General features: G+C 40.7%; 2 protein-coding genes across 3 annotated transcripts in view; both read right to left on the minus strand.

Annotated features, from left to right (window-relative positions):
* Positions 1-247: 247 nt before the first annotated feature.
* cnot6a (CCR4-NOT transcription complex, subunit 6a) lies at positions 248-19,324 on the minus strand. Its single transcript, XM_039812972.1, has 11 exons — positions 19,165-19,324; positions 17,390-17,576; positions 17,015-17,100; positions 16,813-16,917; positions 14,998-15,066; positions 12,033-12,190; positions 11,615-11,769; positions 7,027-7,181; positions 6,518-6,751; positions 5,313-5,515; positions 248-5,196 (listed from the first exon to the last, which is right to left on the minus strand). Exons 1-11 carry the CDS (start codon positions 19,313-19,315, stop codon positions 4,981-4,983), a joined length of 1,719 nt encoding a protein of 572 aa, XP_039668906.1. The 5' UTR covers positions 19,316-19,324; the 3' UTR covers positions 248-4,980.
* A 1,211-nt stretch (positions 19,325-20,535) lies between these two features.
* Positions 20,536-24,197, minus strand: part of simc1 (SUMO interacting motifs containing 1) — a 15,883-nt gene continuing 12,221 nt past the window's right edge. Inside the window, exons 8-10 of one of the 2 annotated variants that reach the window (XM_039812973.1) lie at positions 23,442-23,598; positions 23,103-23,187; positions 20,536-21,077 (exon numbers count right to left, since the gene is read on the minus strand). In XM_039812973.1, coding sequence (XP_039668907.1) covers positions 20,866-21,077; positions 23,103-23,187; positions 23,442-23,598 — 454 coding nt within the window. In that variant the 3' untranslated portion in view covers positions 20,536-20,865. Of the gene's footprint in view, positions 21,078-23,102; positions 23,188-23,441; positions 23,599-24,197 lie in introns of those variants that run through there. The other variant, XM_039812974.1, reaches the window with a different exon arrangement.

Raw genomic sequence — 24,197 nt, forward strand, 5'->3', positions numbered from 1 at the left:
TTTTAAATGGCTGGTCAAGGTCACTGGACTAAGGAAAGGAAGAAAATGAACACTTAAAAAAAAAAAAAAAATACAACCCACAGTTACTTTAGGTCGTCTAGTGTTAAATCAAGTCTGAAAAAGACCGGAAAGATAAAGAAAATGAAAACAAGAGAAAGAAACGAGGAAGCAAAAGGAGGCAATACAAGGAGAACAGATATAGAATTTATTTTCAATATCCACTGCAAAGAATAAGAGGTGACACAGCTTGAAACAGATAATATAGAATTTATTTTCAACCAGGAGTAGGAAAATACATAGGTAGGTGTAAAGGAAACAAGCCGAACCTGTAGTCAAACAGAAACAAATTAAAGAACAAAAACTAGTCCAAAGAGAATCAAGAGGACGGCTAAGGGGTACAACAGAAAGCATTGTTTACCATTCAGTTTCTTTTTAAAACAGTATGTGTTGATTTGAAAACAGCTGCCTTGATTTCTTATCTGGATTAATGGACATTCTACAACATTGTGCAAGTGTTTTGTCATTTAATTTTTTATTTATTTTTTTGCTGGTATTTCATGAATGGTAAACAATAGTTGGTCCAGTGCATAAACACAGTGACACAGATCAATATATGTACTCAGCTGACTACAGATAACACAATCCTGATCATTGAACAACTACTACTAGATCGGCAGGGAGACTGAGATGAGCAAATATACAAGATGGATGATAAAGAGGAAAAGAAAGGTGTTCAGGTAACAAAACAGTCTAGAAGGTCGAAGATGGAGTTCAAAGGTAAAAAAAAAAAGAAAAAAAAAAGTTTGAAAGATGAAATAGCTACATTTTCCACATGAACTATTAAAAAACCCATTCTGAATGTGTCTGAATGTTTGCGTATTATTGCCAAGTATTTTATTTTCTTTTAAAAGGATGCATTTAAAAAGGAGTTGATGGACTGAGAAACCAAACCCCAACAAGAGTATGAATATGGTTGCAACATGTTCATATGATTCAAGGAAAAAAAAAAAAAAAAAAGGACAGAAGTACCTTGCTTTTCTTACAGCCCTACATTTCATCAAGACAATGATTTGGATTTTTTTTAAAAGCGTCTGGTTGGTAAAAGAAGAGAACTGGACTACAAGCAGCTTTGGTGTGCACCGTTACAAAGAGATGCAGTCTGGGAAATTACTCTAAGCCTAAACAAGCCAACTATGAAACACAACGCAACAGTGGAAAGTACAAAGCCAACAATGTGATCACTCGCCGAAGCTTACAGGGTGACAGAACTCAGCTCTGTGATTTGCCAGATTTTCAATCAGAAGCCAGTCTGTGTCTTTAACAAGAGGCTGATGAGGAGAGAGGGGGGGGGGGAGTCTACAACCAAAAAGACTTGTCAAATCAGGGACTACCAATAGTAGCTAGCTAGTGTAACAGGTTTTAACTACTGTGATGAACAAAAACAGAGTGAAATGGACTAGTAGTACTCAAAAATCATCACAGGACCAGCCTAGCGACCAGCGGCGCGCCATTAGCTTAGTCTTACAAACACGGTTTACACCAGTCAGAACAGTGTTCTCTAGTAGTGAACTGCAGCCACTAGTAAGACAGCTCTGCTGCCCTAACCTACAGGCACCAGCACTCCCCAGCTAGTGCCATGCAACATCCAAAATAAAGCTGAAAAGTATTTTTATTTTTTTTTAATTTATTTTTTAGAAATAACACACTGAATATCCCTGTGCTGAAAGTTTTTGCTTATACCAACGATGCAAGTACTTTTCCTCCAATGAGCTCTCAATCCTTCATTCTAGGAGGCATCATCAGGAACATTCAACTTCTCTAATCGACCCATCAAGACAACGGCTCATGATTTCTACAGAGGATTTGGTTTGTGATGGGGGATAAGAGTATATGGGGGGAAAGTATATATTGAGTAAAGGTAAAAACAATGTAGCAAACAAAACACCATCATAGAATTCATGATTTACACAACACAATTCAATATCTTTTAGAAAGGAAACATGAGATACATCTTTTATTCACACTTTACAAAAAAAGCTAGCCTTTAAATCTACTACAATACTAATGCCATTCAGGAAAAACATAAATCAAACTGGACACATTGGTTTCCATTGGAAAACAACAAAAAAAGTTAAAAGACAAACATGTAGGGGGAAACAAATGGGACAAGAAACCTATCTTAGGACTTAATTTATACTTCCTATTTACTTGCTTCCCTCTTGCTTTAAAAATGTCATTTCAACATATACAATTATAAGTGAATTAGATCTTAATTTGCCAATATGATGGGCCAGGGAGTGACGGGAGCTACATCTGAATTTACTAAGTGCTTATTATACGGTGTATCCGGGTAACAGCACGTCTGTTGAATTAATCGTCCAACCACTGACTGTTTGTTGAGATGTAACCCATTTGAATCATAGCAACGTATTTGCCTGGCTTTCAGAGAGAAACAGCTGAGCTCACTGCCCCTCATCCTTTGTTCAGCCAAAAGCAGAGCAAAGTGGGCCTTCCACATTTTTCAATACAGAGGTAGGGGGTCCATGGATGGCACTATAGCTGCAGTGACAAGGGTAAGAGAACTACACAGAATGGTTGAGAAAAGGAGTTTAAAATACACAGCTTGAGTAATATGGGTTGGTAGTGAAGGTCTGAGGTGGGGGGGGGGGGGTGGTGGTGGTGGTATAGGGTGATGGACAGGCTTAAGGAGATTTAAAATGCATGGCCAGGGAAGGAGCTAAGGGCTATATATGTTGGGGGTCTGGGCATGGAGCTGTGCTAAGGTACAAATAGGGAGCATAACAATCCGAGTGGATTTAACAAAGATTAGACATCCTACTCCTCGTGTCCTCCGTGTTCCTCGAGGAGGGGACAAAGGGGCGGTGGAGAAAGCATACCTGATTACTAGAGAGCTCAATGAATAGGAAGGATATACACATCATCATAACATTGTCACAGCTCATAAAAAAGGAAATCAATATTAACAAAAAAAACAATAAAAGGACATAAAATCCTCACAAATGTCTCAACAGTATTTAAAAATAAAATGAGAAAAGGTTGTTCAGGCGTTCGTCAAATGTAAATAGTGCAAGACAACGACAACTGCTACAGTGAGGCACGATGTTTTCTTGTACATGTAGGATTAAAATTGGTTGTATCAGTCACACGTCCCTAGTGGGAGTGTATGAACTAGATCGATGAACAGATGTGGAGTCACTGGTGGGTTAGGACTCATCCTTGGGTGTTCTTTTGTCTGAACTGATGGCAGCAGTGTGGATCAATGGCTTTGTTAATGGGCAAGAAGCAACAGGCAGAGTTTACTCAGTGTCTATTTACAATCGCAGCAATATGCCGGCAAAACAAATCAACAGCGGGGCGGTGTAAAAATAAAACTGATTAATTACAGGTAATCTCTAGGGAGTGCAAAGTAGTGACAGTGAACGCCTTGAACAACCTCTTCTTACGTCTTTTGTACAAGCTGGTAATATCAATTCATCTCAACATTAACTGGATAAAAATTTAGCCATAGTTTACAATACAATCTTTTTTTCAAATCTGATCATAATTTACTCTAGTACAAAAAACGCCAGAAAACAGGTCTTTTGTGGTTCATATACAATCATGTAAAGACTGAGTCTAGATTTCTATTCTGTACAAACACTTGTGAAAAAAACCACTGCTTTTGTGTATGGAATTTATGGCTGGGGAAAGTCACTACTGGCCTCAGAGACAGTGCTACAGATCTGCTTGCAAATTACGTGTGTTCGTGTGTGTTCGTGTGTGTGTGTTCTGTGTGTGTGTGTGTGAGAGAGAGCAAGCTTGCATGTGTGGAGTTGGATGGCAACTCCAGACAGTGAGAGGAATGCTGGTTTTACTCCTGTGTATCAGCCATTACTCGTTCTCTCTGCCTTAAAGCAATCAAAATAAAAAAAAAAAACGATTTGTGAAGGCCCCACACATCACTTTGCCCATCAGCCTAAATCCATGCCCACAAATGGGGACCTTATGAACTCCTAAGCACAAGACTAGCCTAACAACTACAAAAGCTGGGGTGAAACAGTCTGCAAACAGGATGGTAGCTGCCATCAGTTTCTCACCATATCCTTCCCTCCCAAATTAACACTACATACAGCCCATGTGAAATTGGGCAAATGTAGTTCTCGGACATCTGGTTCTTGAGGCATCTGTGGGTTTTGTAGCAAATGCACCAGGGCCGGGGTCAGAGGTGTAGACTATCTTGTAGCACCACGGGAGGCCAGGACCACACGAAAGGCCTCAGCACCACAGAGTGACAGCAGGAAATCTAACATCATATGAGCTGCGTTACATCCACCTCCAGGGACGCTCAACTACTAGCAAAAAGCTGCTCTAACCCAACAACACCTGACTCAACAAAAGTGTGCATCCTAGAAAGACTGAGAAAGTAAGCTGGCTACAGAGGCAAACAAGCACAAGCCAATGATGGATGTCTGAGACTGACATGTCTGCTGTCTTTGCTGGTTTCAGATTTATACAGGACAGACAGACAGGCAGACCATCAGCTATGGAGCTTTTAAGGTGAATGTCGTCCCCTCAGCCATTTCTCAGTTTCTCCTTGTTCTAAAACCAAACAGTGCCCGATGTGACAGATCTAAATGAGCTACCATCCCCTCTAGTTTGAAAGACAGAAGCAAAGTGGTTGGGTGGGTGGATTTGAAGAGGAAAGGGAGTCCAAAACACAAAATATGATACATGAACAGGACTGAATCGAGCAGTTAAAAAAATAACAAAAAAGAAAAACGGAGAAAGAAAAATATAGAATATCTATAACATTATACGAAATCCCTGTCGGCCAGACCTCACTGTACGAATATTTTACAGGTTGTGTATTTGTCTTCCTCCTCCGGTATGGTGGAGGGAAGAGCTGGTAGTGGGAGGGAGGAGGGTTTGAAAGGGCGAGGCTGTGGTTACAACTCCCCCTGGTGGCGTGGCAGGGACTCACTACCTGCGTGCAGGCAGATGGAGCCCATTGACCTGTGGGGGCAAGTTGGGCAGGAGCAGCTCCAGCTGGCCGAAGAGGGAGAAGTGGTCGGAGGGGATGTGGGGATGTGGGCAGCCGCTGACATTGTTCTCTACAAGCCAGTGGGGGTCCAGAGGGCCCAAGATACCCAGCACGTTCAGGTGAGGCTTAGAGTAGAAAATATAGTCGATGACACCCTGAGGAGAGAAGAGGGGAGTGAACTCCTTGATATAGTGCTTATAAACAAGCAACATTATTAACAACCACATTACACAAAACACAATATAAATAGCTGTGCAGTCAGTAAAATCACCTTGAAGTCAAAGGTGTAGTTGGTGTAAGGCATCAGGCCGTTCTCGTAAGCGCTCTTCAGCTTGAAGGCGTGGGTGATCCTGCCGTTGGACGTGCTGCTCTTGCCATTGCAGTTGAATTTGGTCAGGCTGTCGCTATAACGAAGCTCCTTGAAGTCCTTGTGGGTGCAGTCCACCCCACCAGTACTCAGGTACTCCACTACGCCTGAACAGAGGGGAGAGATGAGAGGTCGTCTTCATCAGAATTAAAGTCGAGTGGCACTTCAAGGTCCAAAACAGACCCAAGCCTTATCAGTTCCTACTGTCACTAAAGGCACGGCTAAATGGCAATTTAATTTAAATTAAATAACGTGCAAGAAGGCCTTGGTACAGCATATTTTGGAAGTGGCTTTATCCCATGCTAAGAAACTGCAAAAAACATTACCACTGCAAAAATGTATTACTTTATCGAGTTACCTGCATATTATGTTCTCCATTGAGTGATTTATTGGTCCAACAAATGTGAGAAAATGTCCACCAAAATTCTCAAGAACCTGCGGTGTCTTCAAATAGCTTGTTTTGTCCAACAAACACTTATTTAATTTTTTTTAAAGATTTTTTTGGGGCATTTTTGGCTTTTATTTTGATAGGACAGCTGAAGACATGAAAGGGGAGAGAGAAGGGGAATGACATGCAGCAAACACCCACATATGGGTGCACGTTCTCAAAAAAACTAATACTTAAAAATGTCCCATGGCATGAAAATTTCACTTTATGAGTTTATTGTTGTTAATATGCATTCCCCCAGCCTGCCTATGGTCCCCCAGTGGCTAGAAATGGCGATAGGTGTAAACCGAGCACTGGGTATCCTGCTCTGCCTTTGAGAAAATGAAAGCTCAGATGGGCCGATCTGGAATCTTGCTCCTTATGAGGTCATAAAGGGAAAGGTTACCTCCCCTTTCTCTTCAAACACAGAAATGGCACACACTAAGGAAAGCTCATTGTGGGACTGGCTCTAGTGGCTGCAATTCTGCACCCAGGCTGAATTTCTGTAAAGAGACTTCAGATACAGTATTAGGGGACCACTAAGGCCTATATAAAAGCATCCAAAGAGCACCATGTCATGGGACCTTTAATATACTATAATATAAAAGACAAAAAAATAAATAATTTGTTGTGCTTAATCTGTGGTCAGATAAAGCACAACCCTAAAGCCCTGCTTACTTACCAGAGTCAGGCAAGGAGTTGAGGTCAGCACACAGCACCAGTGGAATGGCATTCGTCTCACCAGAGACAGAGGACAACTTGAGGCTGCGTGTGGCCTTGTCCACTATGTTCTTCACCTCAGACAGGAACATCATGGTCTGGACCAGCTTGACATCAGAGTACTCTGGGTCCCAGTGCATGTGGGCATTGGCTACCAGGAGCAGCTGCTTCTCCATGCCATGGAGTGACTTTCCAGCTGAAACGAGGGGGAAGAGTAAGCAGGGAGAAGTGATACAAAGAGGAATTACGACTAATGAAATGCACTGCTATAAGAACAGTTATTTATACACCATGGGAATCTGTGACAGCACCTACAGTCCTTTGTACTGTAAGTTATCAGCTACTAAGGCTCAGTGAGTTTCAGACAAAAGTCAATTCAGGATTAGCAGGACTGTTCTTGTATTCTGATCTTCTTTATATAATAAATATCAAATAAGAAGTCCCAAAGATCAGAATATAGTGTCTACTCACATGAGGCCTCCATCATCTCTTTGCGAACCTCAAGCAGTACAGCTACCCCGATGTTGTCCTTTGTCATCACCCTGTTCAGCATAGCCTCTGAGCCCTCGGAGTTAGCCATGGCCAGCTGGTTGAACTCCACTGTGTGCTTCTGCACTGCACTGAACCTGGAGATAAACACAAGGGGACAAGAGAAGAGAGGACTTAACACACATTTTGTGGAAATGCTGGGATTAAATGAATGAAAACAAGTGCACAATTTAGGATGTGCTGCAAATAGATCCTGGATCCAACGCTTGAACTCTGGATTACAAGCCTTTGCATGGTAAATCAAAATCAAAAAGTGGCACAACCTTCAGGCTAAAAATCACTACAGCTGTGTCCACAATGGCGCAAACATTATTACACAAGTTTAAGTAATTATGTACTTTTTCTTTTGTCCACCTGGCTGACTGTTTAACGGAGACCAATATTATTCTCCCAACGCGAGAGATCGCTCCCCAGACTGACTCACATTTGGTAAAACGTATTAACGTCTTAACGACATTAGCATCTTAACGGATGTACATTGCTGGGACTTCATGTTGTTCACGGAGGAGGAGAACCCGGAAATGAGTAGAGGGAAATGAGACACTACCACGCCCAGCCAAGTGGACCAATCACAGCTGTTGAGGTCTGGGTCACTGCGACGTGTAGATACATTTCTGGGGAGATGCACGTCCGGCTACGGTGTACGGTCAGTATCTTCTAGGTGTAGCGGGATCTCGCAAGATTAAAAACGTACTAGATTTCTCGTTGAGGTAAAAAGTGCCTCGCGATATCAGTACACAAGTGCAGAGCAGCAGCAGCCAGCATGAGCTCGATGGTGTTTTTTGCCCACAACTGCTCCTTCCAGGCAGCCTGCCAACAGTGCCTTCCAGACAGCGCTGCCTGGAAGGCACTGTGGGAAAAAAATAAAATAAATAAATAATTAATACACCGATAAACCCAGTATGAGGGATGAGTCCGACTTTGACCTCGAAATTAGCATAGAAGATCTCCCCGCCTGCTCTCTTAAGTTGACTCCGAGTTAACTTTTGCAGAGCGATAACAGAAGAAAAAAAAAGTCTCCATCGCTCTTGACACACATGTCTACAGCGTGCAGTTCACTGTGGTGCTGTCTCGCGCAGACCACTCTCTCTCTGTCCTTTTTAAAAGGAGTGTGTAAGTGAACAGGAAAACCTAACATTACTTTTAATGATATTAAACAAAGAGAAATGTTCTCCCTATATTATATGTCCTATAAGAGTCATAAGTCGATACTAGAGTAGCCTACATCTGCAATAAATTGTGACTTTCGATTGAATAAAAAATGACTTTTTAAAATGGGTTAAAATCTCATCTCAAGAACCCAATCTCGTGTCTCGTCTCGTGAGCTGGGTGTCTCGTCACACCCCTAGTATCTATGCCATAGACTCTACGCAGAACCATGAATCAATTTAGTCTGACATGTCTCATTTCTAAAAACACAAACTTTCTAGTAAACAAAACTCAACAAGCGTCACTCTGCCCTTACACTGCTACAAAAATTGGATTTGCAGCATGGCGCAGGCTCCAAAACAGCGACGCTACTGAGAAATGTAGCTAAACCAGTAACCGCTACTGCCCGACACTGCTTATTACTTATGAAATACAATTGGATTTAGCACTGCGACGCTGTCGTCAGCACAGGTCGCTGATGTAGAATAACTTTTTTTTGCCAGAATGTGTCATAATGATGAAGACCAGTTCAGCTGGTTTGCATTAAAAAAATAAAAAAAAATAAAAAAAATCACTGTTTAAACTTGTACACCAGACTGGCAAACATCCACCATAATCATAGGCCTCAGATCGTTAGGTTAATTAAGTTTTTTTTCCTCAATCTGTCAATAAGTGACACTCCTTGTCACTTCTTGACGTGTATCACTGTCTGAAGGCTACAACAAACCGACCTACTCATTTGCAGAATAAACTGGTTAGGGTAGGTCTGCAGTGGTAGTAGTTCCACCCAGTTGATACACCGCTTACCATAAACAAGACCCCACCAACATTCAACAATAAGAAAAAAGAAATAAAAGTCCTTACATCACAATCACAACTTTGCAGTTAGCTTTTCATAAACTCTGGGACAAGGCTGTTATGTTTAAATAACTCCGGCATGAAAATAGGTCAGGAGTGAAAAAGGTGAGAAGGATATTACCCCTCTAGGGGGGTCCGGGGGCATGCTCCCCCAGAAGAACATTTTAAATATTCCATATTTTAAAGCATCAATCTTATGCATTATGAGATGCATTTTTTTGCCAACCAACAGTGTAATATTTCAATATGCACACATTAAAGTTAATTTGACTGGCAAAAGCGTTAAAGTCCTTCTGACATTACACAATAATAAAAGTCATAATTTTTAAAAACTTTTGGATCAATTTTTACTTCTTCCAACTATATGTTAAATTAAGAGTCAATGTGGATTTACATATTGCAATAATATAATCCTACAATGAATCATTGTGAAAACTAAACTTTACTACTTTGGCCAGGTTCTCATCAAAAAAGCAAATTAGCTAGTACATTCATGATTTTGTCCATGTTGATATTAGTTGCTTTATTTACATTTATTAAAAACGTTGCATTGTTTATCTTTTCATGTAGCTAGACGTCTAAACTCTGGGACAAGGCCATTATGTTTAAATACCTGCCATGCGGATTCCAAACAGACAGCTTTGTCAAGGCAGTTTGGGCTTCAAATAGCTACAGTAAACGTGCACACACGTATTGTTTATATCACGGTCAGTCAGTAAAGAAACACGGTAGCCGTCGTTGCCGGTAACGTACTCGTATGACAGAGTGCACGGACCGAAGCTTTGGGACTAGCATCTAATGACTAGCAAACACTTTCTTACCGCTGCTCCGTACAGCGTCTTCCTTGGACATGCGCTGCAGAAGCAAGCACCTGGCTCCCTCAGTTTGAGGCACCAAGTGCTAAACGACTTCCCGTCTCCACCCTTTTCCTCTTGTCCTCTATTCATGCCCAGCACCATTTGTTTTTAACTCCTTTCTCAACTAAAGCTGTATCTACATGCTCCAAGTTTGACAAACTTTGCATCCATTTTTTTAGCCGTGTTACCACGGAGACCACACCGCAGTCTCGCTTTTCGGCAAAGACTGATTGATCTGATTGTCTAGAACTCGTTTCATTGGTAGGTGGAAGTTCGATGATTGGTTAAACCCAGCGCATCAAAACAAATCCCATGTGGACTTTTTAATTTATATATTTTTCTAAAATATTCATATGCCAGAAATCCGGCACCAGGCCCGATTACTTTCAACCCTGTGTTAGAGCTGCGTTCCTCTTTTTATTGTGTACAATCAATTAAATCAAATAAATAAACGATGCAATTGTATTTTACGCTTTTCCGTTGTTCCCGCGCCTCGCCCACTGGAGAGGCCGGAACGGTGCGCGTATACTTTAAGCCCCTGTTTTTTGTTAAGCTTAAATAAATAATTATGTTTTTTACTGGTTTAGGTAACGAAACTACGCAACTGGTAGGAATCGGACCGGATTAGAACGCAAATTTCAGTTCCTCATTTCGGTTCCACTTAATGTGTCGACTGATTTTTTTTTTTTTTTACATCCGTTTCAGAGTGAATATTTCACATATTCTCTGTAAAAACATAATTTCTCTGTAGTCTACAGTTAGCTAGTTACCATACATGTAGGCTACTTTTAAAATGCCATATTTTCCCTCTGGGGTCACCAAAACGTAAAAAGAACATTAACCACCCCAAGCCGAGGAAACCGAGCGCAGTCGATAGATTTGTGCCCTTCCATTAACATCTAGCACCACAAATCAGCCAGACAACGGACAGAGCTTTCCACCGAGCCCGGCCATGGACGAACAGGCGGGGCCCGGCGTGTTCTTCAACAACAACTTTGTCGGTGGGAAAGGACTGCTGCCCGATGGCGAGGCTGGAGAGGTGGCTAGGACACAGTACAGTATCCCGGGGATCTTGCACTTCTTGCAGCACGAATGGGCCCGTTTCGAAGTAGAGAGCACACAATGGGGAGGTGGAGCGTGCTGCATTACAGGTGAAAACCACTACACGTTATACATTAGTGGAACTACCTGGGCATTGCGCTGCTCCTTTCTACTGTTTGATTGTTCTGGTTACTAGGCTAGCTTGTTAGCTTTAGCTCAGGAGCTGAAGGAGCTGCAGCGTCCTCTAAAAGTTTGAAGCTAGTTTAGTTAGCTTACCAACTCATTATTTAGTTGTTACTTGTTAATAGTGTAACTTATTTATTGTTCAATTATTGTAGTTATGTGTTAGGTGACTTAGGTTTACTTATATATTTAAGTACTTTAAAACATTAATATATTGTTAAATTTAAATAATTTTCAATAAAAAAATAAAAATCTATAAAAAGAGCCTCTCTGTCATTTTTCAAGAATCTGTTTAGGAATCGGAATAGTTTTAAAAGTACCGGTTCGGCATCGGAATTGTACAAATCCAAACGGTACCCAACCCTAGTCCTTTGAGGACTAGTCAAGGCCATAGCACTACTACAAAAATTGTAGGTACATACTTTTCCGTCCTGTAGAAAACCGCACAACCGTCCACATGTTTACGGTCCGACTCGGACATAGTCCTGGCTCGTGACTTTGGACTGAAGAACCCGTCGTATCCCTGCTCCTTCAGCTCAGGCAAGAAAAAATTGTAGTACTGCTCTGTCTCAACTTCCTGTAATCAACAAGAAATGTGTCAGGACGGACAACAAGACAGACTCACAATCATGCAAGTTTAACAAACACCCCCATATTAATATAATTCAAATTAGTAATTCAAGTGTTGCAATTAAGGTTTTTTTTTTTTTTTGCATCGGCTTGATGCGACCAAAAACCATACCTACTTTTCTATCGCTAAATCTGCATTGACATAGAAAATAAACATTAGTTTTTTCACAGAAATTAACTTAAACACATGCTTTGATGCCCATCTCTCACCTGCAAACTGATGATGTCTGCATTGCAGCCCATTATCTCCTGCATGATGGATTTCTTCCTGTACTCCCAGTTTAGAGCCCAAGAGGGGCAGTAGCCATATAGCTGTCGTGTGGCGTATTTATCACACAGCACATTGTAGCACATAACAGAGAACAGTGCTGAGGGGAGAAATGGACAAAAGGGCATAACTTAGAAATGTTACAGAAGCTGATGCTTTTTGGTTTCCCTGAGATCTTTTTACAGGAGGGGTAGGGACATTTCCACAATTGTTTAACTACTGCCCTTAAAATTAGGCCTAGTCCACACGTACTTTTATAAACTGAGTTTTTCCTCCTTCCAATAAAAAAAAATTAAAAAAAATCTCGTCCACACAGGCAAGGTTTAAAAAACCCTCTGTCCACATGAAAACGTAAAAACACTATCAAGCGTTGTCAAGAGCATGCCAAACCAACAGCTGGCGATATAACCCTAACTATAAGCCTGAAGTTCCCGTAGAGGTCCGACCGGGTCTCGTCCAAAACCGGCGACGATTCTGTGTCGTGCGAGTATAGTCATAAAGCAGTGACTTGCAGAGTTTTGCATTCTGACACCTCTGTTCCGCAATATAATGGGAGAACGGTGTGCATGTGTCTGTATACAACAAGCCCTGTTAGCACAGTTATTAGCAGCAACATCTTAGCTATGTCCGCCATTGCAGATATTTGTCTCATGTAAACAAAGGTGACAGTGGCGTACAATCTAATGTCAAACAAAGGAGACAACAAAGCGCACTCCGATGTCACCAGCCAAAATCGCCATTTTCACCGGCTGCACGACACCACTGCAACCAGAGTTTCTAAAAATCTTCACCCTAGCAGGAGTTTTCAAAAAGGTTTGGTTTCAGTGACCTGATACTGCGTTTGCGTGTGGACTAGTGTTAATTTTGTCACCTATTTTTAATTTAGTTTTAGTCTTAGTCTTGTGCCAAAAATGTTTGTTAGTCAAGTTTTAGTCGACTAAAAGTCTCGCCATTTTAGTCAAGTTTTAGTCAAAACATTTTAGTCTTTTTTTTAAATAAATTATTTCTGATAACCATTTAAGTCAAATAGTTATAAAAATAAATAAATGCTATAAAGTTATATAAATATTGAGCCTCTTCCTTATTTCACCAGTAAACGACAAAAACAACCACTGCATGAGGAAAGGACATTTTACATTTTACAATAAAATAAATGCAGCACGAAACTGGCGAGGCGTATTTCAAGTGAACGCAACATGTGTTGTTTTTCAGACAACGGCAGCTGCAGACTGTCGTACGTCTCGTGTTGGAAATAGAGACAAACCTTTACACCGTTTAGCTGTCAGCATTTTAACTGTGTTAAATCCAACTGCTAGCTAACGGTATGCTAACGTTACCTGCTGCCAAGTGTAGTGTTAACTAGCGCCCCGTGCAGCGATGTTTCGGTTGACTCCAACATCCGTTTAGGAGCATCAGAGAGAAGCGCAGGCTATTCGGTCCGGTAGATAACGGTCGTTAGGGCACCTGTCGGTGCCTTAGCACCGGGTCTCAGTAACAGCTGAATATTCTATCTCATGATGAAAAAGTAGACGATTGTAGACGAAAATGAAGAGAGATTTTATCTTAGTTTTTATTTTATGCAAAACATTTTAGTCTCGTCTTTTTTCGTCAACAATAATGCATGTTAATTTAGTCTTAGTCAGCGTCTATGGACATTGGCGCAGTCTCGTCATCGTCTCGTCTTAGTCATGGAAAAAAAGGTCGTTGACGAACATATTTAGTCTCGTCTCGTCTGACGAAATTAACACTAGTGTGGACGAACGGCCTAACTGTATAGAAAGAGCTGCGGTTTTGAAAAAACCCTGTGTTCGTGTGGACAGGGCCTTAGACGACCAAAATAAAATCCAGCTCTGTGCTATATTCTTTTGCCCGTCTATACATGGAAAACATTGATTTTATGCAGAATTTTGCAAACGGGATGAACACTATACTGCTTGGTACTGCAACACATCCAAATAGGTTTTTTGTAGGTTTTGTTTTTTTACCATTTCTACAACAAAAGCTGTATAGAATAGGGATGTCACGAGAACCGGTACTTCAGTACAAAGGTGGTAGGAAAGTTCTGAAAACGTGACGCTACTGTTAAACTGATACTGAAAAAAAAAAAAAAAAAAAAGTGCCATAACCCCCCCCCCTCCTTCTAAGTGTTATCCTAAAAACATACAAACATAAATTTTTTTTTGCCGTACATTTGTTATCGTGACATTCGTCATTGCTATCAAATGTTTAAATAAAGGAATTAATGTTTAAGTGTGTGAAAAAAAAATGATATATATAATTTTATTTTTATTTTTTTTTTACACACTATGGTATCAACTTTGGTATCGAGTATGGTGTACTTTTGGAGTTATTAGTACGTTCTAGGTTTTTGGTATCGTGACATCCCTAGTATAGAAGTATATTTTAACATACAGACTATGAAAACCGCACCGCAATGGTGCCGTCATCTGTTAAAACAGCACTGAGGCAGTCAAAACACAGTTACAGCTGCCTTCAACAGGGTCAACCAACATAAGTAAATGCTCAACCAATGGGAAACACTTTATACATTTGCATGAGATCTATTGCTCTTTTGGCAAACATGTTGGATAAGTTAGTTTTACTTAGATTCAACCAAAGGAAGTGTGCATATACTATATGAAAGTGTCAGAAGTATTGGTTTTGCGTTAAGCCCAGCAGTACTTTTCACACAAAACCAAAAATGGATCCTTGCTACTCTTGCACGTTGATGTAAGTAGAATTTTTTGTCTGTTCAGCTTGTTCCTCCTCCCCAAACAGCAAATAAACGTGGTTGACAGTTATGGACACACGCTGGATTCATATTTATCGAACAGCTGTGTATATAAATAAGACTGCGAAGAGTATGTGCATCTGTTCAAAATCAAGTTTCATGTATGTTGTCCTTACCTGAGGCCCGTGTTCGGTCTGGTTCCTGGAGTGAGATCCACGACCGTGCTGGGGGCTGCTCTGTTGGTACTGAGCAGAGGGAAAAAAAAAAATAAAAGGGTTAAATATGGGTGAAAACATTAACACATACATCAAACAATGACTGTGACACACACACACACACACACACACACACACACACACACACACACACACACACACACACACACACACACACACACACACACACACACACACACACACACACACACACACACACACACACACACACACACACACACACACACACACACACACACACTTTGGGTAATTAAAGGGGTGATAGAATGCAAAACTGATTTTACCTTGTCATAGTTGAATAATGACAGTTTAGTGGGTAACCAGGACATACATAGAACCTCTAAATCCCATTGACACCTCTTTTCTCTGCAAATCTCACTATTTGAAACTGCCTCTGAAAACTGGCGAATCTCAACGAGCCCCATAGTTTACGTCAACTATTGCGGCACCTCCTCATTTGGCTCTAGTCTCTCTCTTTGTCACGCCCCAACATTTGCATAGGCTACACAACTGACCTGAGATCAGTTAGTCTTCTGAATCTAGGTCATGCAGATCTCAGAAATTGTATAATTGTTCATATGCTATTTTACCATTAAATTCACTTCTGAGACTTATTTTATGTGAGAAATCAACTATGTAGAGGTCAAATATGGGCCGTTTTATGAAAATTGATGTCTAATTGCAAATTTTGTCTGACTGTGTGTCGGAGTTCAGCGGCCGGTGCTGCCTGTGTAACTGCCTCGCCGCCTGGCCTGCCTTCCTTCACAGACCCCGGCCTGCTGTGAGGTAGATGGAGCTCAGTCACGGCTGGCAGCCCACAGCACTCCATACCCGCGCAAAGTCACCATTTTGGGCTAATTGACTACGAAACCGCTGCTCTGACAGAGCTCCAGGGCCTGCAACTCCCCTCTTCCTGCTAGCTAAATGCCTGGTGTATGCGAGTGAAAGCGCGGTCAGCGAGCTTGTTACGCCAGCAATCTCTTACCACAGGTTCCAGTTACTCTTTTAATGTGTGTAATTATAATGTGTTGAGTTATTTAAACAAAGGATTGGGGAAATAAACGGAGCTTGTCCGTGAGTCTCATTGATAGAGCTCCATCCAGCCGCAGGCTCTATCAATGAGAGCTAGCTAGCCTCCTCTTAGAATTCCTCTGGAATTCACAAAAATTCATTAACTTGAAATCGGACACCGTTGTTAGATTTATAAGACATATAGTTAGATGTTGTGTAAGTGGCGTGACGAAATTCAAACTGTAAATATACTCGAATTACAACCAAAAATTAAGCTAACTAGCCGCAATCTGTACACATAGGATTGAAGGGACAGTCGCAGCTAACGAAACCCTTACAGTTCACAAATATTCATTAACTTGAAATCAGACACCGTTGTTAGCTTTATAAGACATTTAGGTATGTTGTATAGCTAAGTGGCATGACATGTGTGTAACATGTGGTAAGAGATTGCTGGTGTAACAAGCTCGCTGAACCAAGCAGCACGCAGCTCATCTAAATATTCATGACCATACCATATTTGGAAGAAAAGCTCTTGTTACAAATAGGGCCAAAACACAGGGATGCATAAGGGCCAATAAAATATCAACCAGGCCATTTTCAGCCTAACTAATGTTACATACCCCATTAGGAGACCATAAGGAACAGTGCGAAATACCCAATATAATCATTCCATCACCCCTTTAAAAAACAACTGTCAAAATGTGATTACTGGTCTAAAAACTGTGAGAGGCGGGGACTCACTGCGCTTGATAGCCCCTGCCAGATTGTCTAACAAGTAGTTGAGCAGTCTCCGCGTGCCATCAGGTTCCTGGTAGAGGCTCATAATTTCTTGTGCAAGTGGGTTTCCTGGTGAAGGAAAAGCAAAGGGGGCTGAATCATCGCTAAGAGAACAGTGGGATTTCAAGGCTAGAATGGCTACAAAAAACATTGATACGCCACTCACCTTTCAACCCCAGTGTTTGTAACTGAAACAGTTTCCCCAATTCAAATGGCAGAACCCGCAACTGGTTGTTATTTAAAAGCAGTTCCCTGTGGAGGACATATTGGAATTTGATCATTAGAAACCAGCCCTCCTAAGAAAAGAATAGCAACAACCATCTTTATTACCGTTCAAAAACATAATTTACCTATGCCATACTTTCCAACTTCTGATTGATTGTTAATGTGAACTTAATGTGAAAGAAAATTGCCATTATGGGGAGCACCAGTGTGTAGCATGTACGAGTGCCTAAACCAGATTCAAGATGAACCCTGTGACAACTACTCCTTTCCATCGTGCACGGATTTAGGGGTAAACATATGGCCTCAAATCACTCACCTGAGAGACACCATGTTGCCGAGCTCTGCCGGCAGGGTCCTGATCTTATTGGATGAGAGATCCAGGTACACTAGGTTGTGTAGTTTGGCAATGTCTGGCGGGATGCGTGACAATGAGTTGTCACTGATGTGCAGGGCAGTGAGGTGGGTGAGAGACCACAGGGCTGTGCTGAGACTCCTTACTCGGCCTGCAGTGGGAAAAGGACAAACAGGAGAATTAAGCCCCACTATCCAACTATTACTCCCCTCACACCATAGGAAAAAATAACTTTCCCATTTGTGTGAATGGGTCAACATGGGTTGACTGATTTTACAAAGATGATGTTTAATAATTGTAGGGCTTCATTCATTTCCCAAAATACACAAACAAAACAATGTTAAGATATGTTGCATTTACAGGTGAAATAATTTGACAGTGACCAATCATAAACAAAGCTAAACTAGAGCTGTACTGATTAGTCCATTAATCAATTAGTTAATCAACAGAAAGGTTACTAGCAACAACTTTGATAAAGATAAATTAGATACTTTTTTAAGGGAAAACGCCCAAGATTCATTGGTCCCAGCTTCTGTTCTGGTTAAAATGTGGATATATGCTGATTGTCTGAGTTTATGAAAATAAACTGAATATATTTGGGCTTTGGGCTGTTGGTCAAGCAACACAAAAAACCTGAAGAGGTCACCTTGGGTTCTGCAAAACTTCATTTAGCTGCTAGACTAATTGCTAGTTTTGGGTGGTGTCATTTTCTTCAGTCTGTGGCCCAACAGGTAAATTAGGTATTCAACCTAATGTTACTGAAAGAGTTAAAATATAAAAAGCATCAACACACATTTTAAGGCGCCGACACACCAACCCGATTATCGGCCAACGGACAGTCTGGCGAGGTCGGTGACTCGAGTCTGTTTGGTGTGTTCCGTGCCGTCGTCAGTCGGAGGAGCCGTCGGCATCCGATTTGACTTGTTGAATCGGCCAGTGGGCAGTCGGACTCAAGGACCAATCTGATTGGTGGAGTGCTAGCCCCTTGACTAGCGAATCGGTGCTTCTTCCACAAGAAGAAGCCCGAGAATTGACAACACCAGTACCTTCTTATTATTAGCCATTGTATTTTCTTCAGTTCAGCGAGTAATGACAACGATCCTTCTTGACTACTATCATGAAAACGTCGTCTGACGACAGCATGCTCTGTGTTTACTAGGTCTAGAGAGATGTTCCGTCATTTCCGTTTTTCATTTTTTTGGGCGACAATACAGATTAGCTCCGCCTGCTGTTATGGAGACGTATTACGCCTCGCGCATGCGCAGTAGGCGTCACTTCGGTGTGTTCCAAGGAACTTTTTTGACCTCGGGGAGCCGACTGACTAGTCAGACTGCCTTTTCTGCCGAGGGTCAGCCGTCGGGTTGGTGTGCCAGAGCCTTTAGATGAATGAGAAGACAGCAGGCTTTATCCAGTTATCCCTGTTTGCTCAGCACTGTTAAATTGTAACGAATGGCCCGCATGGGTTTTGTACCTGGAAGTTATTGTAAATACATTGTGATTGGGTCTATAGAATGAAGCCATTGTCACGAGTAACACTTGAAAATGTCTGAGGTGAAAACGGCCTATTACATGTGCCCAATAGTGTGACATGAAAGGTAGATACACAAAGGCTACATGTTAATGTAGGAACAGTCTAATACGGTTAAGCTTTATGCCAACAATAGACGTGTATAAACAGTATACAATGCAATACAACTACTTAAACAACAAAACTAGGAACTCCAATATTCAATACTCACCGCTGATTTCCAGCTCGGCCCAGTATGATTTCTTCCCGTTGGCTGCTTCTTCGCTAGACATAATTGTGTACATCCGCCTGGGATCCGGCGGGTCATATTTTTCCTTGGGCATTCCTATAACACTGCAGAGATAATTTTGAATATCATTCATGGACAGAGCCAAAGATCTTCTCCTCTCGCATAGCCAGGCCCATCTCCACAGCGCTGGTATATCTTTCAATATGTCATCAAGTGTGAATCAATTAAGAAACTTTCTCCTAAGACTAAAGCTGGAATACTCCGAATTAGGTTGGAGACAGTGTAACGTTAGCTACGTATTAGCTCATCAGGTAACGTTAACCAAATTTGCATTGAGAATTCCCACATATTGGCACGTGATATTAAATATAACGTTTACCAATCACAAAGAAAATACGTTGCTATCAATCTTTTATAATGCAATATTTAAATATCATTAAACTGCTTTATGAGGGCTGATATTTCATTTGAGTTAACGTTTAACGTTACATAACAATCAACATTAACATCAGCAACGTAGAGCAATAGGTACATGTCATGCTTAACTTAGCAAACAATGTTGTTAACGTTACCTGTAAAGCTTTAACTATAGTTAACGTTAGTCAAAGAGCTAAAACTGCATTTTAAAATGAGAAACAAATAATAGCTAACGTTCACACTAGCTAAGAGTAGCAGATTTTTCTCTCGTTGTTGCTAACTGATTAGCCTAGCCTAACCTAACGGTAGCTATCAAACTGTAGCTAGCTAGCTACATAACAAACGCTAAATAGCCAAAGCTAGCTCGCTTGCTAACTAACTAGCTAGCAAGATGCCAAACGGACACGCGAAGTTAGTGAAATGGAGCCATTAGAAAGCTGACTTTAACGCTCCGTCCGAGTGGGTTAGCTAGCTAAAAAGAATCAAAATGATATGAAAATATAGCTACTGCACAATTGTGTTTACATAACCGCAAAACGCATTTAACACTTTACATTTTGAAACGTAACAGACGCTGTTACCTGCATTTTTTTGAGGACGACTGCGTGTTCTCTTTTGTTTTCTAGCTACTTCGCACCCGTTTCCGCTGCTGTATCATGGCGACAGTAGGGATTTTTTTTCTGCCGATAACAGCGCTTGATCCTATTGGTCAGCGTGTAGACAGTCCCAACCAGCTGTTGAACCACAGTAAATTAAACCCTTAGCTTAAATCATGAGTGATGGACCATGAGATGGATGGATACAATACCACAGTCAATTTACTGTCTTATTTACAAATGATGCATAATTAGCAGAAGAAAAGTAAATGTAGTCAAAGTAATGATTGCATTTGTATGGCGGTCCAAGGAAGATTTAGCTTAATGAAAAACTGATAGGTCTTGTTTCTTTGATTCATTTATTTGATTTAAAAACACAAATAACACTGCACAGCAGTAATTACATAAGCCAACATTAAAAAAATCAACAGGGATAAAAACACAATAAATCCTGAAGGCTTATTTCCATTGTGGTCCTCATGGAGGCCCTTTGACAGTTTAAATAATTAAGAGAAGCCAAATGTAAATATTGTTTAATTCCATTAGACCCCACAATGAACTTTACACAAACACAAACATTTAACAAGTCAACTCATACAAAAATATAAATATAATTAGTACAATGCTTTATAGCTAATGCTTTCTTTATTCAAGAAAAGTTTTTTTCAATTCAACACTGACAGACATCTAGCAGATGATCCTGTAGATAAGTGAGGGACTCTTCCACATGGAGAGGTAAGGCTTGGCCGAGGTCAGCCTGGGATCTGGACAGAAAAGCCTCCACTGCTTCACAAATGGCAGGCTTGGATACCATATCATCCGGCTTGTAGACCAAGTTGCCAACTCCGCCTCTTTGTTCAGAGACTGAGTTGCACAGATAGCCTGGGTATAACAGATCAAAGAAAGTAGGAGTAAACCAAAGTGGGCTGGAAAAAGTCAAGTAAAGCACAGGTTGAAGGAGCTGATGGATTGACATTCCACTGGAATTGTACCTTGTACAATTTCATGTGACAAATAAAAAATGGATTGATTGATTAATTGATAAAGTAATTTTACTGTTGAAATATTGTTTTTAATATTCAGGTACATGGTACATTGGGTATCAAATAGTTAATATAACCCATGTGTTAGAGGCATTCTCCTGGAGAGATAATATCTACTGAAATCAGTGGTTAAAAGACTATCACAAATATACTTTAAATTTAATGACAATACAAAAATCTTAGGCAGGTGACTTTGAGTCAAAAAATTATCATTAATCACCAAAAAGGACCAAGCACAGGAATGGTAAAAAATATGTATAAAGTTTACCACTATTTATATTTTGTTTAACTCAAATTTAGCATATAGCGTAACATAAATGTATTCATTTATTCAGTAGAATACATCCATAACAGTTATCAGAGATGAACCAACGACAGAAATACACAATTGGGAATTAATGGTAAGTAGAAGGGGAAAGGGAAAGACATTTGACTAGGTGATCAGGATAGTCCAGCTCGTTGTTTCGCCCTCTTTTTTTTCTCTGCTGTAGAAAAAAAGATTCCAATGAAACCGCTCAGTGCAATCACATATGGCATTGCACCACATATTGCCCATTCACTGGAGTCTGAGGTTTCCCACAGGCCCCAAGCACTGTCTGTTTCCTGGCAGCAGGACAATGGAAAGCTGGCCTAGTCAGTAAATACGGTGGTGCTGATTCTAAGATCCCCTGACTTGCCTTATTATTATTATTTTTTATTCATTTTATTTATTGAATAAGAGGCAAGCTGATAATGTTGTAGGAGGTCTGCTCTCTGGGCCAGATGTACAAACGCTTATGCGCCCACTTCAGGCTTATCTGTTTGGCAACGTGTGCGTAAAAGCATGGTGAGGTATGTACAAACAGGCCGCACTGAGGTAAAAGCGCAGACTGCCTGTCGTGGGAACTGAAAATGGCAAATTGCGCTTTTCCGTGTCATGCATATGCATTCACGGGAGGGTCAAGGGGAAAGTGGGAGTTTCCCATAAAGAGATGGGAGGGGAAGCGTAAAGTGCACCTAATTATGTATTCCGCGGTATGTACAAAAAACGCCGTGACAGAGCGTCTCTAGTTTGTGGTGAAAATTCTCCGCCTCTTAAAAGCAGGTGTAAACCTGGAAGCGGGTTTCCTCGCATATGCCTCCTGGTGAAATGGCAGCAGTAATCCGAGCAAGACGAAGACATAGGCCAAGGAGACGAGCGGAAAAGATTTTTGGAATCACACTTTTTCAGTTGAGTGAACACAAAATCATTAAGTGTTACAGATTAAGCAGCCATGAAATATTACAGTTACTGGAAGAAATCAAAGATGACATTGAATCTCCGACTAAGCGTTCACATCCCATTCCAGTAGTCGTTAAACTCCTCGCTACATTACAAATATTGGCATCAGGATCATTTCAAACAGTCATAGAATCAGCAGTGGGAATATCGCAGTCTGCACTCAGCCGTATCATAGCACCAGTACTTAACGCTTTGCTACAGCGCAATTTACGGTATAGCGGGCAGAGAAAGGCGCCGATTACCTGATGAACTGCAGGTTTGGTAAATACGACGTAAGCTGAAGTATCACAGCGTGCGCCTTCTGCAGGTTGGCCATGGCGTTGATAACGCTACATTCGCAAATGTACAGACATCTGACCCTATGTGTGTTGCCGTTCTCAAAATCCCTTTGCTACGGGAAATAACAGCCTTCGAGCTAGCAAGCTACACGCTGAAAATGGCAAGTTTTGAAGAAAATTTGGATCGTGCAATAAGGCAGACCTGCTTGGTTCTTTCAGGGAATCATTGTAAAGATTTACAAAGAATGTTTACAGCATTTAATATCTAAGTGGGACATTTTGGGACCGATTGGCGGGATTGTATTGGCATTTACCAACATCTCACCTTTCATCGCTTTGTTGTAACTGAGCAGCAACATCCAGAGAAGATGGACCAACTCTTCCCACCTCTGCCACCTTTCAGTACCATCCTGGAGAATACAGTCATGATCAGTTGCACTCAACGGCTGCTTGTTGTGGCAAACTTTTAAGTGTTAGAATTTCCAAAAATAAATGCCTCCTAAATTCTTAATGGGTCTTTAAACTTTAATTCCACAATGAGTTTTTTTCTGATAACTGTATCAATACATTGTAAATCAGATATGTTAATACCACTACATCTGTGAAGTGCAAAGGCTGGCCAATAAGGTAAAGATGAACAACAAGATGCAAGAGTGATATTCACCGAAGGGTCTGGTGCCAGAGTGCAGTTCTTCAAAAAGTGAAGCAGAAGACTGAGCGACATGGGCAGAGAGATTTTCAGTGGGCATGCATAATCTAACAGATGTTCCAACAGCTTACATCTCAGCAGCATGCTCTGCAGGCTCTCCAGTAACAACATCCTGGGTGGCAGAAACAGATTAGTCAGTCATAGCTTGGATAACCAGGGAAAAGAGGCACATTGGTCCATTAGAATAATTACATTTTTTGGTTTAATCATTAATTAGACCATTTATAAATTGCTGAAATATTGAAAGCCTTTACAATTTGCAAACCATATTGAAATTCTTATTACATGAATAAAAATATATTTCAATATCCTTTTTTTTAATCTTTTTTTTTGATAGGGACAACACAATTTAAGATAGTGTCCAATACAGAACATGAAACTGAGGGCCTGCATAGTTTATAGCTATTGCTAATTTTCAACTCATGTCTCTAGTTGTTTTTTTAAAAGTCTCTCTTTAATTTAAAGACACTAAGACATGTAACATTTAAGGAAGTCCATGATAAAACAAGACAAAAAAATGTGCAATGCAATATGATGGAATTAAAAAAGTGGGGAAAAAGGTCAATTTAAAAGTGTCATGATCATTTTGTGACTATTCAAATACATACATACATTTTTTTTTAAACAACATAGAACCCAAATGCAAAAAAAGAGAAAAATCCAACCTTTTATTTAAGTACATTGCTTTGGTGGTAAAAAAAAAAAAAAATC

This window comes from Perca fluviatilis, chromosome 10 (assembly GCF_010015445.1).
Source record: "Perca fluviatilis chromosome 10, GENO_Pfluv_1.0, whole genome shotgun sequence".
NCBI classification, from domain to species: domain Eukaryota; kingdom Metazoa; phylum Chordata; class Actinopteri; order Perciformes; family Percidae; genus Perca; species Perca fluviatilis.